Below are 13288 nucleotides of genomic sequence, written 5' to 3' on the forward strand. Positions count from 1 at the left end.
CTGTGCGACCCCATAGACGGCAGCCCACCAGGCTCCCCCGTCCCTGGGATTCTCCAGGCAAGAACACTGGAGTGGGTTGCCATTTCCTTCTCCACTACTCTCCCTTTTATCTGCTCTATTTCAGCCACCCTAGCCTCTTGGTACAGAGAAGGCAATGGCAACCCACTCCAGTACTCTTGCCTGGCAAATCCAATGGACAGAGGAGCCTGGTAGGCTGCAGTCCATGGGATCGCTAGGAGTTGGACACGACTGAGCAACTTCACTTTCATGCACTGGAGAAGGAAATGGCAACCCACTCCAGTGTTCTTGCCTGGAGAATCCCAGGGACAGGGGAGCCTAGTGGGCTGCTGTCTCTGGGGTCGCACAGAGTCGGACACGACTGAAGCTACTTAGCAGCAGCAGCAGCAGCAGCAGCAGCAGCCGCCTCTTGGTAACAGGCATATTTCCACCTGGGCTTTTCTAACTGGTGTTCCCTCTTCCCTTAATTATACGCATGTGCTGTGCATAATTAGCTCCTAATTTCCTTCATATCCTTATTATTACATTTTCAGGATGCATTTCTAGCTAACCCATCTAAAAGTCCTATCCCTGATTCTATATATTCTCCTTCTTTACTTCTTAGAATTTTTCACTATGTAATGTATGTTATATTAAATTTACTTACCCCCCTTATTATCTGACCCACAACAATTTAAGTACCATGATAGCAGAGTCTGTCTACTTTGTTCAATGCTATATCCCAAGCATCTTTTAACTCCTGTCACATGCAGCATTCAATAAATGGTGAGTAGATGAATGAATAAATCCATAATACCTGAAGAACCTGGAAAAGAAATTTGAAAATAGAACACTGCTTTGGAAAAATAACTTAGAAAACACATAATTCACAAAAAATTATTTTTAAAATGGTTGACTTCAATAGTAATCAAATAACTGCAAATTAAAGGAAATATTTTACATTTATGAGGTTAACAAAGGTTACTAATATTAATGACAACCATTGTTATCAAGGGTGTATAAATATAGGCAATCTAATACTATGCCAATAATACTGTAGATTAGATGGAACTTCACCAGAGAATAATTGGATAGAATTAGGGAGTCTTTCGGAGAAGGCAATGGCACCCCACTCCAGTACTCTTGCCCGGAAAATCCCATGGACGGAGGAGCCTGGTAGGCTGCAGTCCATAGGGTCGCTAGGAGTCGGACACAACTGAGCGACTTCACTTTCACTTTTCACTTTCATGCATTGGAGAAGGAAATGGCAACCCACTCCAGTGTTCTTGCCTGGAGAATCCCAGGGACAGGGGAGCCTGGTGGGCTGCCCGTCTGTGGGGTCGCACAGAGTCAGACACGACTGATGCGACGCAGCAGCAGCAGCAGGGAGTCTTTGCATTTCCCAGGTGTCACTAGTGGTAAAGAATCCACCAGCCAATGCAGGTAGAGCTAAGAGACACAGGTTCGATCTCCAGGTTGGGAATACCCACTGGAGGAGGGCATGGTAACCCACTCCAGTATTCTTGCCTGGAGAATCCATGGAGAGAAGAGCCTGGCAGGCTGCAGTCCAAAGGATTGCACAGAGTCAGGAAATGACTGAAGCGACTTAGCACAAACGCAGGTAGTCTTCAATAAGCACATACACTTCAACTGATCAATTCCACTTCTAAGAGCCTGCCCCCTGTCCCCCGAAAATTAATAAAGTGCATCATAACATGTGCCAAACAGTTGCTAATAAACACGTTCTTTACAATGGCAAGAAGCTGAAAAGAACCAAATTACCCATCAACAAGAGTAAATGCATTAACATGTATACCATAAAAAACCTGTTAAATGATCACATAGATGTGTAATTGTTTAAATGAAAAAATATTAATTGCACATTGTTAAATGCCATACGTAGTAGACTACACAATTGTATGTACAGTGTGATTCCAACTTTCAAGCTACTGATCATATATATATAATATATTCACGGGGAATGAAAAGATGGGAAATAAAATTTGATAGTGGCTGGCAGAAGTATGAATGATTCTTGTTTTCTTGGAGCTTTTCTTTATTTTGTGAATTGGGGCTGGGAGTGGGGGGCAAGGAGCATGAAATTACTAAGCACACAAAATATGGCGAATACACGAAAATACAATTTGAAACAAATAATAAAACAACGTGTTGGGGCTACTGATGTCTAATAGAAAAACATATTTACGATGACCAGAACCAAAGAAACGAAGCACTGGTACAGTCTCACAAATCACACACAGGCTTCGTAGTTTGAAGCCACATTCATATGGAAATAGAAAAGGAAAAAACACATCCACAAAATCTGCCTACACACACGACTCCAGGGCCATATGAGTCACGGACAAATGTCTGGAAAATAAAGTCCTATCGAGTCACACGCTCAGTTTTTCACCCTCCACTCCCACGGCCTCAGGGAACCCGCCGCCCCTGCCCGGCGTCCTCCTCCAACAACACAGGCACCCAGTGGGCCGCAGGCCCCTGAACCATCCAGCACAAAGAGTCCCGAATTCTGAGCTCGCGGCTTCCCGAAGACTCACCGGCAAGCCCGCAGACACAGGCCACAGTTCCACACCTCAACACCGCCCGAGTGGCACAGCCGGTGCGGCCCCAGGGAGGGGTGCCACTCAGGTCAGCGCCGACTGTGGCGGTAGGCAGCACCAGCCCAGGTCCGTTAGATGCAGCTAACTCTTCCCAGAGGCCCCCGCGGCTCGCGGAGGAGGGACTGGCCCTCCCGCTGTCGGGGTAACAGGAATGACCCACCGCACCGTGGAGGGGCTCTCAGATCGGCCGAGGGACCTCAGCTGAGTTTTGCAGAAGCTGCCTCCCATGAGTCTGGCACTCGGAGCCTGGGAGTGCTACTTGGTGCTAAGGAGAATCTGAAAAGGTCCGCGGTTTTGCTGCCCAGAACTACATTTCCCAGAGGCCTCCTCGGTCCAAATCTATTTTCCGCAAAAAGTCTCTTGCTCCGTGCAGTTGGTGTATCTTCGGGTTCTCGGCGTTATTGTATCTGGTCCGTGAAGGAAGCACCACTGAGTCGGTTTAGTTCCGTTTGATCCCGGCCCCACCTGGGACTGGACTTCAGTGGGGTCAAGGTGGGAAAAGATCTGGGCACCGTGACGAGGAGATGGGCCAGCCTGAGCCTCAAGCTCCGGGCGGCAGTCAGAGAAGGAGGAGTGCCCTTGGGTGATCGAGTGTGAAAGTTCTGCGGTGGGATTTGTGGTAGGGTGCCTAGCGGGTCGAGAGACTCTGAGGTCCAGTGATTTTGGAGTCGTGCGAATTTGATTCCTGTAACCATGGTCGCGTCGTCTGTTCTAGGGACCTCTTAATTCTGACCCTGCAGTTTTTGAGAGACAGTGTGCTTGTGTTCATTGTGTTACTGTTTTTCTGACGGGCACCTAGTAAAATATCAACACCCCACAGTCACCAAAATATTAAATGGAAAAATATCGTAGTTTTGTGAATGTGTATTGCTGGAAACACCCTTACTTTTTTTTACACTGTGTTATTCCACGTCCATGTGTATTTTATGGACAAAGGTGATACAGGTAATTTAGAAAGATGTTGTTGAAGAAGGCAAAGACATTGAGTCATCAGATGAAAGAACATGTCAATAATTCAAAGTAGCCTCAACATCAGGAGTGAAAAGTGTAGGTGGAAAAGCAGAGAAGTAACCAGGTGCAAAAACCTAAGAATCTAGCAAACCGGACTCTAATGTCACTCCTGTCATAAAGACCTGATTTTTTTCAACATTTCATTTGAGTTCCACTCTGATTTAAGAATTTTAAAAGTTTTCAATGAAAGTTGAAGACTCACTACAATAATTTTGCAGTAGAGACTAAAATGGAGAAAATCTCTATGAAAACACGACGCTTTTATGCAATAGTATGTTGGCAAAGAGAACAGAATACTGCGGACTACAGCATGCTAAATATCAGGAACTTGAAGTTGTTGAAGGTATCAGAGAGGCTTCTAGCTCATAAGCTTACTGTAAAGCTATACAAAGCCACAAAATTAAAGAACTATGTTATCTCTAGGAAGCACAAAAAAATAATCTTCCTTTCACAGGCTTCATTTCACTAGATGATAACCAGCACTGTTTCAGAATAGTGTGAATCTCTTTCTGGATAGGGTAAAGTGAAAGAAAAGTGAAGTCGCTCAGTCGTGTTCGACTCTTTGCGACCCCATGGACTGCAGCCTACCAGGCTCCTCCGTCTATGGGATTCTCCAGGCAAGAATATGGGAGTGGGTTGCCATTTCCTTCTCCAGGGGATCTTCCCAACCCTGGGATTGAACCCAGGTCTCCCACATTGCAGGCAGACACTTTAACCTCTGAGCCACCAGGGAAGCCCCAGATAGGGTAAAGAGACTCCTAAACACTGCATAGAGAGAACATGTCCTCTAAATAAGTCTTAATTATTTGTCTCAAGTGTGTTTACCAGCAGTACATTTCTTCTGTCACCTGTATGAGTTGTTTTTTGCTAATTATTTTGTTAAAAGATGAGGAGAGAACAGAGCTGGTTCTATGGCCATCCAGCTTCCTGATTTCATTTTTTATACTTGTAGATTTGTCCATTTCTCCTTTTATTTCTGTAAAGCTTTGCTTTATATATTTTAAAGCTCTCTTGTTGATGATACATATTTAGAGTTGTACTAGCTTCCTGTTAAATTGATCCAATAAGAAATTATGTAATTTGTGACTTCCCTGGTGGTCCAGTGGGTAGGATATTGTGCTCCCAATGCAGGGGACCTGGGTTCGATCCCTGGTCAGAGAACTAGCTCCTACATGCCTCAACAAAGATCCAGCATAGCCAAATATAAATACTTTTTAAAAAGAAATTATGAAAAAAAAAGAAATTATGCAATTTACCCTTTATTTATAATATTGGTTTTTGTCTTAGTCTGTTTTGATATTACTATAGCTTCACCATGCTTCTTTTGGCTAGTGCATTATCTTTTTCTATACTTTTTCTTTTAACTGTTTTATTTTTGAAGTATGTCTCATTAAATATTTATTTTTAAAATAAATGGCAGTCTTACTCTTTGACATATTTAGTAAATTTACATTTTTAAAGCAGTTGGGTTTTGTTCTACCACCTTAGAATTTGTTTCCTTTTGGCCTAACTTTCTTAAATTTTAACTTTTTGTTTGGAAGTAATTCTGGATTCTCGTGTGTGTGTGTGTGTGTGTGTGTGTGCGCGCGCGCGCGCACGCACACTCTCAGTTGTGTCCAGTTCTTTTGTGACCCCATGGACTATAGCCCGCCAGGCTCCTCTCTCCATAGGATTCTTCAGGCAAGAATATTTCTCAGGTGGCGCAGTGGTAAAGAATCCACCTGCCAATGCAAGAGATTGTTAGAGTTAGATCCCTGGGTCAGGAAGATCCCCTGGAGGAGGAAATGGCAACGCACTCCAGTATTCTGGATTCTCATGTAGTTTTAAGAAATAATTCAGGGAGATCCCAGATACCTTTTATCCAATTTCCCCCAGTGGTAACATCTTGCAATACTATACACAGAATCAGAACGTTGACATTGATACTCTCAACACACTTCCATCATCATAAGAATCTTTCATGTTGTCCTTCTATAGCCACACCCACTTCTCTCTTTCCCGAAACCCTCTCCGTAAGACCTGGCAACCCTAATCTGTTCTCCCTTTCTGTAATTTTACCTTTCAAGAATGTTACATAAGTGACATTATACATTATATATTATATAATGTATGAGTGAGTGAGTTAAGTCGCTCAGTCGTGTCCGACTCTTTGCGACCCCATGGACTGTAGTCTACCAGGCTCCTCCCTCCATGGGATTCTCCAGGCAAGAGTACTGGAGTGGGTTGCCATTTCCTTCTCCAGGGGATCTTCCCGACCCAGGGATCGAACCCGGGTCGCCCACATTGCAGGCAGACGCTTTAACCTCTGAGCCACCAGGGAAGCCTGATATAATGTATATATACATTATATATTGTATATACATTATAAAGTATGTAATTGGAGTACTGACTTTTTCACTCAGCATGATTCCCTGGAGATTCATACATGTTGTTATATGTGTAATTCATTCCTTTTTATTGCTGAGTAGAATTCCATGTGAACATACTACAGTTTGTTTAGCCATTCACTCATGGAAGGACATATGGGCTTTTCCAACTTTTGTCTGTTACAACTAAAGCTGCTATATACATTCATACACAAATTTTTTTTTTTTAATTTCAAACACCAAGAAGAGTTTTAGAAGGAATTTGTTCATTCGCTAAAAAATCTATCTGGCATTTTCACTGAGATTATATTCAGTATATAGATAATTTGGGGAGAACTGACATCTTTATAATGGTGAATCTCATAACTATGCAACACAATATGAACATAATATATCTCTTCTTAAATTCCTCTCAGTAATGTTTTGTATTTTTAATGTACAGGTAACAAAATCTTTTGTCAGGTCTACCCCTAAGTATTTCAGAGGTTTTGATGCATTTTAATTGGTATTTTTTCAAATTTCAATTTCCAACTATATATAAGAAATAAAATTGATTTTTGTAACTTGTAGCTTGATACCTTGCTAAACTCACTTAGTATTTCTACTAGAGTATTTAGAGGTTTCATTGCATTTTCTACGGAGATGATTATGTCACCTATGAAAAAAGACATTGGTGTCTATTCCTATTAAAATTGGCAAATACAGAATGGATCCCAACCCCAAATTTGGTTAGGATATTGAGACGGATGAGGCTGCACACAAACACCAAGAAGAAATGAACATTTTCTCAGTCACACAATGAAGCTTTCTAGGAAAAGCAAAGCAGGCATCCCAAGAAAGTCCGCAAATGGCTTGTGAAAGCAAGGAAAGGAAACTGGCTTGGAGTGTTTATGGCAGAGGCTTGTATAGTTTAAATCACCTGCTAGTGTCAAAGGAGAGAGCACCTGAGTTTGCCTAGCTTGGGGATATAAGAAAAATAAGAAGGAGTGAAGCTCAAAGCTACGAGCAGCTTCTGCTGCTGCTCCTGTTGCCGCTTGTGTGTGTGTTTGGTGTGGATCCAGTGAAGCAGCAGCTGAGGAGATTAGTTCTTGGCATGGCTGACAAAAAGGCCAAGTGGGGAGTCAAGGCTGAGAACAATGATCATATTAATTTGAAGGTGGCAGGTGGTGCACTTTAAGAAGCATAGGGACTTCCCTGGTGGTCCAGTGGTTAAGAATCTGCCTTGCAATGGAAAGGATGAAGGTTTGATCCCTGGTTAGGGAACTAAGATCCCATATGCTGTGGAGCAACTAAGCCCGCCAGCCACAACTAAAAAGTTCATTTGCCCACAACTAAATCCTGATGCAGCCAAATAAACAGATAAGTATTTTTTAAAAGGATTAAGAGGCATACAACCACTTAGTAAACTAATGAAAGTCTATAGTGAATGACTGAGTTTGTCAATAAGGCAGATCAGAATACGATTTGATGGGCAGCCAATCAATGAGACATACTCACCTACACAGTTGGAAATGAAGGATGAAGATATAATTGGTATGTTCCAGCAACAGAGAGGTGTCTACTAAAACAGAATCCTGCTACTTTACTCCAAAATTCTGTTCCTACCTACCAAGAGGACATTCTCAATTAGAAAAATGCAATTTGGTTCTACTATATCCTGACTACTGCAGTACAGTTTTCTCTAGTCTTTCATTTTCCTCTTCCCCATTCCTTTATTATATATACTGTAACTGGTGTATGCATAAATATATCACTTTTTAAAAAACTAAATCAGGGCCAATGGTATGTTTTGATTGACACAAAATGGAAATTGCATGGGGGATATTACATTACTCCCCATAGAATACTGGAAACTTTACAATAGTTTATTTCTATTTACTTCTCTTCTGGCCTTTGTGCTATTATTGTCATACAATTTGCTTCTATATCTGTTAATTTATGTATTAAGAATATATAAAACCGTGACTACACTGTTTTTATTTTTGCTTAAATAGTACTTTGTATTTTGGCAAGAATTAAATAATAAAATACTGGGACTTCTCTGGTAGTCCAGTGGCTAAGACTCTGAGATCCCAATGCAGGGGTGAGGGTTCAATTCCAGGTCAGGGAACTAGATCCCACATGCCATAACAAAAACATGGGGCAGCCTAAATAAATAAATAAATACTAAAAAAGGAAATAGTGTTGTGTGTTAACCCTGTAGTTCCCATCTTTGGTGCTCTTCACTGTTTTGTGTTGATCCAGATATCTGTTTGTTATCTAAATACACATATAATAGGCCTCTTGAATTTGCCCTTCTACTCTGATTTTTTATTTTCCATTTTTAAAGTTAATTTTTCTTCTAGGTCTATCCCAGTACAACATACAGCAACAGCATCTGGCACACAGTAGGTGCTTTCTAATCATATACCACTGAGCAGAATTCCTTGCACAAACCTACATCCATTAGCCTAGTCCTCACCATTTCTCATGCACTATCATACCACACCCTTCCTCCACTCTCCATCAGTCACTTTCTATTATAGCACATTTGCACAGCATCACAAATGTCACACACAGTAACACAATCACACACATGGTCACAGAAATGCACCATGTTCACCCCACACACACACAGTTTTGCATCTTTGTCAACAAAGGTCCATCTAGTCAAGGCTATGGTTTTTCCAGTAGTCATGTATAGATGTGAGAGTTGGACTATAAAGAAAGCTGAGCGCCAAAGAATTGATGTTTTTGAACTGTGGTGTTGGAGAAGGCTCTTGAGAGTCCCTTGGACTGCAAGGAGATCCAACCAGTCTATCCTAAAAGAGATCAGTCCTGAGTGTTCACTGGAAGGACTGATGTTGAAGCTGAAACTCCAATACTTTGGCCACCTGATGCAAAGAGCTGACTCATTTGAAAAGACCCTGATGCTGGGAAAGATTGAGGGCAGGAGGAGAAGGGGACGATAGAGTATAAGATGGTTGGATGGCATCACCGACTCAGTGGACCTGGGTTTGGGTAGACTTCAGCAGTTGGTGATGAACTGGGAGGCCTGGCGTGCTGTGGTTCATGGGGTCGCAAAGAGCTGGACGTGACTGAGCGACTGAACTGACTGAACTGACTGACTCTCACTATGAAACACACGGTGACAGAACCAAAGGGTAGTGCACCCACAAAGTCACAGTCAGTTGACAGGAACTTAAACAAAAACTTAAAATATAGGGACTTCCCTGATGGGCCAGTGGTAAAGAATCCACCTTCCAATGAAGGAGCTGCAGGTTGGGTCATCGAAAAAGCAAGAGTTCCAGAATAATATCTACTTTTGCTTTATTAACTACGCCAAAGCCTTTGACTTTGTGGATCACAAAAAAATGTGGAAAATTCTTAAAGAGATGGGAATACCAGACTTCGGGGAGCGAGCTCCGCCCGTGGCAAAGGTCATGAGGAAGGAGGCTTGGCATACGCAAAGGCGGGATCAAGCCTCAGGAGTCTCCCTGGAAATTCTCGAGCATCTACCCCCAAAACCAGAGTCTGCCTACTTTCTTTTTTTTTGTTGTTGCTTTATTAATCAAACCATATATTTTCTCCTTTGAGTGGCTTTACTTCGTGTTTGTAAAATTAATCCATGTAACTATATATAGTGATAGACTGATGAGTATCACTGCTGTAGTTCATTGTGTGGATGTAGCATAACATCCACTTAACTTTTAATGGGCATTTGGGTATAGTTTGAAGGTTGGGCTCTTAGCAAAAATGCTGCTATAAACATTTCTGTACAGTGTCCTCTGGGTGTGTATGTGTGTATATTTGTCTTAACAGGGTTTGCTTATGTATCAGGAGGCCATCTTTCATAATGAAAGGTTGTTGTTGAATCACGCGAATACACCAGGATTCTTGGCCCCCGGAGGAGAAGAATTCAATCCGGGGCCAGAGACGAGGCTTGATCGCTCAGAGCTTTTGTGTAATAAAGTTGTATTAAAGTATAAAGGAGATAGAGAAAGCTTCTGACATAGGCATCAGAAGGGGGCAGAAAGAGTACCCCTGCCTACTTTCTGCTTTGTGCTTTCACCTACACCTCAGACTTTACGGGGGGCTGTCCCCCACTACCTCTCTCTGAAACAAGAGTTAGCTTACAGCTCCAGTTAATAATTCCTGGGTGTGACAGTGTTTCAACCTACAAACTCCTTTGAAAATCCTCTAGCCTGCCTGAATAGGTTTTTCCGGCCACATATGATTGTTCAGAGCCTCCCAACTGTGAGAGGCATGAGATGTTCTAAACTGTCTAAACACAGATTCCTTTGAGTAGTTAAAAGATTGATTAGAAATTGTATTGGTGAAGGGTTTTTCACTTGTTAGGCCAATGTTTGCTGCTAAGTCTCCATATCCCTTACCTACTGTGTCCTTGGCAGTGTATTGCTTGATATAATGGGTGTATAGAAATGTAAGTAGTAGCCTCAATGTTTGTAATCTTGGACCCTTGAGTTAATTCTTTTCTTGATTGAGCCCACCTCACCTTTGCCCTATAGGAATGCAACTTTATCCAGTGCTTTTTGGAGGCTGGCGCCTGACTTTAGAATAATCACCTTTAGAGAAAAATAAGTTTCTTAAAATGTTAACAGGCCTCCTGGCCAGAAGATGATGTAAATCACCTAAACTTTTGCATATGATAAGTTGAAAGCCTGGCTTCGATAAGGATCAGTAACTGCTGTCCTTGCATGACTCTACCCCTTCCCCCATTATCCTCTATGCACAACTTAAGGTATAAGACTACTTTGGAAAATAAAGTATGTCCTGAAATTTGGTCTCCCCATGTCGTTCTTTTTTTTTTTTTTTCCCCATGTCGTTCTTTATTTCACCCTCTAGCTGAACTTTTCCTCTGAGGCAGGGAAGCTCGTCAAGCCTACTAATTTTGCCTGGGCTTCTAAGATCTGACCAGGGAGGCCTTAGTGTCTCCTCTCCTTCGGGAGAACGGGAGGACGCCTGCGGCCTTCGTAGGTGACGTAAATTTCCTGCTTTGGAATTTTATTCAGCCTCTTTTCTTCACTGAATCTCTTCGCTGAGCTATCCTTATTTCACCACTCTTTATATCCTTAATAAACGTTTAATTAAGCAGTTGTTTCCTGATCCTCGCCGACGCCGTCCCTGCTTTGAATTCCCTGGATCCACCGGGGCTGGACCCCGGCACCAGACCACCTGACCTACCTCCTAAGAAATCTGTATTAAGGTCAACAGTTAGAACTGGATATGGAACAACAGACTGGTTCCAAATCAGGAAAGGAGTACATCAAGGCTGTATACTGTCACCCTGCTTATTTAATTTATATGCAGAGTACATCATGTAAAATGCCAGGCTGGATGAAGCACAAGCTGAAATCAAGATTGCCAGGAGAAATATCAATAACCTCAGATATGCAGATGACACGACCCTTATGGCAGAAAGCGAAAAACTAAAGAGCCACTTGATGAAAGAGGAGAGTGAAAAAGTTGGCTTAAAACTCAACATTCAGAAAACTAAGATCACGGCATCCAGTTCCATCACTTCATGGCAATTAGATGGGGAAACAATGGAAACAACGACAGACTTTATTTTTCTGGGCTCCAAAATCACTGCAGATGGTGACTGTAGCCATGAAATTAAAAGACGCTTGCTCCTTGGAAGAAACTCTGACCAACCTAGACACCATATTAAAAAGCAGAGACATTACTTTACCAACAAAGGTCCGTCTAGTCAAAGCTATGGTTTTTCCAGTAGTCATGTATGGATGTGAGAGTTGGACTATAAAGAAAGCTGAGCGCCAAAGAATTGATGCTTTTGAACTGTGGTGCTGGAGAAGACTCTTGGGAGTCCCTTGGATTGCAAGGAGATCCAACCAGTCCATCTTAAAGGAGATCAGTCCTGAATATTCACTGGAAGGACTGATGCTGAAAGTGAAACTCCAATACTTTGGCCACCTGATGGGAAAAACCGACTCATTGGTAAAGACCCTGATGCTGGGAAAGATTGATGGTGGGAGGAGAAGGGGACGACAGAAGATGAGATAGTTGGATGGCATCACCAACACAATAGACATGAGTTTGAGTAGGCTCAGGGAGTTGGTGATGGACAGGGAGGCCTGCCTTGCTGCAGTCCGTGGAGTCGAAAAGAGTAGGACACAACTGAGCAACTGAACTGAACTGAACTGAGGGGAACTGGGATCCCACATCCGTGGGGCACTGGGGCCCCTGCACTGCAGCTGCTGAGCCCTTGCCGCAGCAAAGACCTAGCAGGGCAAAAAAAAGTAAAAACCTTAAAATACAAACACTGTTGTTTTAAGCAGGTATAGAGTCAGGTTAAGGAGCCCTGGTGGCTCTGACTGCAATTCTGTAACGAATCCGCCTGCAATGCAGGAGACCTAGGTTCAATCCCTGGGTTGGGAAGATCCCCTGGAAAAGGGAATGGCAACCCACTTCAGTATTCTTGCCTCGAGAATTCCATGGACAGAAGAACTTGGCAGGCTACAGTCCATTTGGTCTCAAAGAATGGGACACGACTGAGCGACTAAACAACAACAACAAAGGAGCCGTGAAGTGTCCGGGGGAGAAGTGTAATCAGCTAAGTCCTCTTGAGAGAACATTTGTATCTGAATGTAGGGGGTAAACAAACTTTGAAGATACCCGACAGAGGAGCCGTTTTAGGAAGAGGGGACACATTCACATCCACTATCACTAAATCACAAACTCAGGAATCATATGCAAAAGATGACACTCTCTATCCTGACCTCTCCCCTCCTGTCTTCAGGGCAAACCATTCCCTGGGAAAGAACGCCCTGGGGAAGGAGGGACTGGATGCAGCCCAACGTACCTGCGCATTCCATTTCCAACTGCCCCATACACACTTTCTTCAGGTCCCCCAGCTCAAACAGAGGAACTCACTTCTCATGCATTTTGTGTAGACGCGCGTGCACTAGAACGCGCCCACTTCGCTCCCCTCGGCCCCGCCCGGCCCCTGAGGCTAACAAGCGGTTTGTAATTCTCCGACGCGTCGCTAAGGAAGGTGGACCGATCCCTTATGCCTGGGTCCATCAATCTCGACAGATTAGGGTGACGCTCGACGCAGTCTCTGTGGTGGACCCAGCCTCAGGGCTGAGAGGAATCGATTGAGACGTGCAGGCTCCTCCTGCAAGTCCAGGGAGAGGTCCGCTTGGCAAAAGCTGGGGCAGAGGAGGTGGTGGTACAAACTCCCAGGGCAGTTGAACTCCAGAGCGCCAAGGCTGCTTCTGGTCAGGACTACATTTCCCAGTGGCCCCCGCGAGCACTGGGCCCGTTGCCCCT

General features: G+C 43.3%; 1 protein-coding gene and 1 pseudogene across 4 annotated transcripts in view; both read right to left on the reverse strand.

Annotated features, from left to right (window-relative positions):
- ZNF569 (zinc finger protein 569) overlaps positions 1–13203 on the reverse strand; it is a 35194-nt gene extending 21991 nt beyond the window's left edge. Inside the window, exons 1-2 of one of the 4 annotated variants that reach the window (XM_059877065.1) lie at positions 12819–13203; positions 700–823 (exon numbers count right to left, since the gene is read on the reverse strand). In XM_059877065.1, the coding sequence (XP_059733048.1) occupies positions 700–773 (74 nt within the window). In that variant the 5' untranslated portion in view covers positions 774–823; positions 12819–13203. Of the gene's footprint in view, positions 1–664; positions 824–2555; positions 2707–12818 lie in introns of those variants that run through there. The other 3 variants (XM_059877064.1, XM_059877066.1, XM_010814917.4) reach the window with 3 other exon arrangements.
- Positions 3936–3992, reverse strand: VN2R415P (vomeronasal 2 receptor 415 pseudogene; annotated as a pseudogene).
- Positions 13204–13288: the final 85 nt, after the last annotated feature.

This window comes from Bos taurus, chromosome 18 (assembly GCF_002263795.3).
Source record: "Bos taurus isolate L1 Dominette 01449 registration number 42190680 breed Hereford chromosome 18, ARS-UCD2.0, whole genome shotgun sequence".
NCBI classification, from domain to species: Eukaryota; Metazoa; Chordata; class Mammalia; order Artiodactyla; family Bovidae; genus Bos; species Bos taurus.